This window comes from Alosa sapidissima, chromosome 13 (genome assembly GCF_018492685.1).
Source record: "Alosa sapidissima isolate fAloSap1 chromosome 13, fAloSap1.pri, whole genome shotgun sequence".
NCBI classification, from domain to species: domain Eukaryota; kingdom Metazoa; phylum Chordata; class Actinopteri; order Clupeiformes; family Clupeidae; genus Alosa; species Alosa sapidissima.
The window spans coordinates 34,355,969-34,360,968 of NC_055969.1; the positions used below are offsets into that span (position 1 = coordinate 34,355,969).

At 46.8% G+C, this 5,000-nt stretch overlaps 1 protein-coding gene across 1 annotated transcript in view; it reads right to left on the reverse strand.

Moving 5' to 3' along the window:
• Window positions 1-5,000, reverse strand: part of LOC121679808 (nucleus accumbens-associated protein 2) — a 41,018-nt gene that overhangs the window by 8,961 nt on the left and 27,057 nt on the right. Inside the window, 3 exon segments of the mRNA XM_042058842.1 lie at window positions 1,648-1,921; window positions 1,924-1,964; window positions 1,967-2,628. Of these exon segments, the coding sequence (XP_041914776.1) occupies window positions 1,648-1,921; window positions 1,924-1,964; window positions 1,967-2,558 (907 nt within the window). The 5' untranslated portion in view covers window positions 2,559-2,628.

Genomic DNA, 5,000 nt, shown 5'->3' on the forward strand with positions numbered 1-5,000 from the left:
AAACTAGAACCCACTTGATCTTCATGAATACTTTCTTTGCACAGCAGAAGTCATCTCTTGCGAATGTGTTCACACATTTTCATTGGGTTCACACATTTCTCCTTTTTGCAAAACAGTTAACACAGATGTCATTCAAAAACCCCAAACTCTATTGGTTTTCCCATGCTAAACAAAAGGAAAACATCTTTTCACAGGTGGTATAGATTCCTTGCACAAGTCTGAATCTGTGATACACCTGTGTGAAACTCCTTTGCACAATTCTTCAATCAGCAATCATTATACATAAGAGATGTCTGTTTTGTGTTGCTATTTGCAAGTATGGATCTAATGCACATTTAGACAAAGTACTGTATTGTCTATTTGGTGGAGAAAACAGTACAAAAGGTGTTTACTGTATGTCTATTTCGATGAAAGTTGTAGTTCAATGAAATGTACTGTATCTTGCTAGGTGTTTGCTGTATGTCTTACATGTCAATGGCAGTTACATCTTGGGAGGAATGAATAATTTGTTTTTTTATTCAGTACATTTTGTCTTTTCAGAGTTTTTTTCTGATACCAGAAAAATGAGAAAGTAATGAAACAGACATAGCAAAAATGCTCATTTTGAGAACTAGATTTTGCATTTTGTTGCCCAGTGTGTATTGATTGATTAAAGAGTGTTTTTGAATTGGCAACAAGTTGTAGTGTTTGAAGGCAAGCTTTGCTTTTGCTGCATGTTTTAAGTGTTTTGAGAGAGTAACAGCCTTTTGCAAGCAAAATGTGTAATTTTGTCCAGAGTGCTTTTGTTCAGACACAGGTGTTAACTGTTTTGAGAATGTGATGTCAGAGTTGACACAGGTATCAAAACGATCGAGAAAAACTGTAAGTGAGAGAGAGTGAGTGAGACTGAGCAACTGTGAGAGTGAGAGTGAGAGAGTGAATGAAACTGATGAACTGAGAGAGTGAGTGAGAGAGTGAATGAGACTGAGCAACTGTGAGAGTGAGAGAGTGAATGAAACTGAGGAACTGAGAGAGTGAGTGAGAGAGTGAATGAGACTGAGCAACTGAGAGAGAGAATGAGACTGAGCAACTGCATGTGAATTAGTGACTGACTGAGACTGAGAATGATGGTGAGTGAATGAGAATCCAAAGAATCAAAGAATCATAGTGAGAGAGTGAGTGTGTGAATGAGTGAGGTTGTGGGTGGGATTACTGAGTGATTGATTGAGTAAGTGACTGAGGGAGAATGTTAATGAATGATTGATTGAGTAAGTGACTGAGGGAGAATGTGAATGAGTGAGTGTGTGAATGAGTGAGGTTGTGGGTGGGATTACTGAGTGATTGATTGAGTAAGTGACTGAGGGAGAATGTGAATGAGTGAGTGTGTGAATGAGTGAGTACTGAGGTAGTGGGAGGATATAAAGATGATAGACATATATAGACATATTTATAATGTTTATGAGTAAACATATTTATAGTGTTTATATGTAAACATATTTGTAATGTATATTTACTTCCGTGGGGGTTGGCCGATCGCCCGTAGACATATTGATAATATTTATGTGTAAACATATTTGTAATGTATATTTACTTCCGTAGGGGTTGGCCGATCGCCCGTAGACATATTGATAATATTTATGTGTAAACATATTTGTAATGTATATTTACTTCCGTAGGGGTTGGCCGATCGGCCGTAGAGCTGGCTGTAGGCCTCCTCCGTGATGCCATCGTACGGCTCCTCCTCGAACTCCTCGTCCTCGTTCTGGTAGGATGTGGGGCTGTCGGTGGTGGGCAAGCTGGACGCGCCGGGACTGGTGCGCTCGCCAGGCACCAACGGGTACCCCTGCACCCCGGGGAAGATGGGGGTGCCCCCTCCGGCCGCGTAGAAGAGCGAGCTGCCCCGCAGGGCACCCCCCCCTCCTGACCCCCGGCTGCCGCCGCCCGACCCCCCCCCCGCCGGCCTCCCCAGACACGCCGCTGCGCCTGCTCTGCCCGCCGAGCGTCTGGAGGTTGAGGGGGGCGCCCTCTCCCCCCCCCTCCAGCTTGATGCGTCGCGCGGGCGGGGGCAGCGCCGGCGACCAGCCCGGGAAGGCCAGCAGAGAGGCGGCGGCCGCCGCAGAGGCCATGGCGGCGTTGTTGTTGCTCGGACTCTGCGGCTCGGAGCCGGGCTCCTCGATGGCGGCCGTCTGCGAGTCGCAGTGCGGCGAGTTGGCCTTGAACATCAGGTCCATGCCGCGCTCCACGATGTGCTGGATCTGCAGGTAGCCGGCCGTGTACATGACCACCAGCTGCTCGCTGGCCGCCATGGTCAGCTTGCCCGTGTAGCAGAAGGACAGGATCTGCTGGAAACACGAGGGCGTGACGGACGAGGGCAGCTCGAACTGCGTCTTGGAGCTGCCGCTGAACAGGTCGCGGAAGTAGAGGCTACTGGCGGCCAGCACGGCGCGGTGGGCCTTGAAGGCCTGGCCCTTGACCATGATGGACACGTCGCAGTACTGCCCCAGCAGCCGCTGCTCGTTGAGCGAGCCCAGCACCGTGCTGCCGAAGTTGGGGATCTCCACATGGAGCAGCTGAGACATGGTGGCAGCGCGCGCACGGCAACCGTCGTCACGGGAGCACGGAGGACGCACCGGGCACTCTAGCGCTCATCTGAGAGAGAGAGGGAGAGAGGGAGAGGGAGAGGGAGGGAAAGAGAGAGAGAGAGAGAGAGGGAGAGAAAGAGAGAAAGAGAGAGAGAGAGGGAGAGAGAGGGAGAAAGGAAGGGAAAGAGAGAGGGAGAGAGAGGGAGGAAGGGAAAGAGAGAGGGAGAGAGAGGGAGGGAGAGAGAGAGAGGGAGGAAGGGAAAGAGAGAGGGAGAGATGGGAAGAGAAGAGAGGCAGTTTTCAAACCTTACTCCACATAATGCATTAGAACAGTGGTTCTCAAACTGGGGGTCGCCAAAAATATTGGAGGGGTCACGAAATGATTTGCATCTGGATTAAATACGTTTTGGTAAAGGTTTTTAGTCAAAGGCTGCCATAGACATAATGCCTTTGATGTTGACATAGCCTACCTACAGTATGAGAGAAGACATTTTCCGGCTTCCAATGCCCATCCCACAACATTTTGAAACAAAATATCACCGGTTAGAGAGAAGGGGGTCGCGAGACTTGGCCCATGTTTTTTGGGGGGTCGCCAGACAAAAAGTTTAAGAACCACTGCATTAGAACATCCAACTTAGGCCACTTATAGAAGAACACAGTATCTTCCTCTTTCACATGAATGCAATATTTAAAAAAGAAAAAAAAATTAAATTCCTGACCGCAGAACTACGTCATACTTTTAAGAGAGGGTGGGAGGGTAGGAAGATATAAAAACAGAGGAAGAGAGTGAGAGAAACAGAGATAGAGAGAGAGAAAGAGAGAGTGAGTGACACAGAGATAGAGAGAAGAAAGAGAGAGTGAGTGACACAGAAAAAGAGAGTTAGACAAAGAGATATAGAGTGAGAGAATGAGGGAGAGAAGACGAGAGTCAGTGAGACAGAGAGATAAAGAGAGAGACAGAGAGAGATTGAAAGACATAAGGCAGGAAGACTGGGAAAAGAAATAGAGTGAGAGAATGATAGAGTGAGAAAGAGAGTGAGAGAATGAGATAGAGTGAGAGAATGATAGAGTGAGAATGAGAGAGAAGACAGGAAGACTGGGAAAATAGATAGAGAGTGAGAGAGAGAGAGGGAGAGAGAGAGAGAGAACACAGAGAGACTGGAAAAGACAGCCAGACAGACTAATTTGCATTTGTTTCCCTTTCTGTACCAGACGCCTCTAGACTAAGTGAGTGAGAGTACAGATCAGGCACGGCACACACACATACACAACATACACACACACACACACAACATACACACACACACACATGACACACAAACACACACACACACACACACATGCACACACACACACACACACACACACACACACACACACACACACACACACACACACACGACATACACACACACAACATACACATCTTATTTCTCTACATCAATTTCAAAATGTACAATATGCAACAAACAAATAAGTGTATACATGACTGAATATGTATATAAAATACCTTCATTTTAAAGCAATACATTTGAAAAGGTAATAAACATGATAATAGTCATGACAGTATACTGTATCATGGTGAAACATATATCCATTATATTTGCGAGATGACTACAGGTCCCTGAAATGCATGAAGCCGTTAGTCGAGTGGAGTTTTGCACACACACACACACACACACACACACACATAAAAACACATGACCCAAAGTCATACAGAGAAGAGCCGTTTAAACGGATAGAGACAGAAGAGCTGACACAACGGCTGCTACTGTACGAACACACACACACACACACACACACACACACACACACACAGCCGGGTTTTCCAGCCCTGCCAACCCATTGATGGTCTTAGCTCAACCCCTACTCACAAGTTTCTAGAATTGAGCAATGCTGCAGAAGGGTTTCCAGGAACACTAACTGAAAAAAGCAGCACCCGGCTCTCCACCCAACACACACACACATACACACATGCACACAAACAAACACACACACCCTGCCCCCAAACAGACACACACACACACATGCACACACACACACATGCACACACACACACACACACACATGCACACAAACAAACACACACACCCTGCCCCAAACAGACAGACATACACACACACACAAACAAACAGACACACACACACACACACACATGCACACAAACAAACACACACACACACTCACGTATGTATGCACAAACAAACAAACACACACACACAAACAAACACACACAAACACACACACACACGCACACAGACACTGCTCCTCTCCTAGTGTTCTGACCTGCTCAGCAACAGTCGTCAGGAGAGCTCGGGGAAGAGGAAGAGGAAGAGAAAGACTATGAGGGCTATCATCATGCGCCAGGAGTAGAAAAAAAAGAAAAAGCTACTCTTTCTCTCTCTCTCTTTCTCTCTCTCTCTCCCTCCACTTAGACGC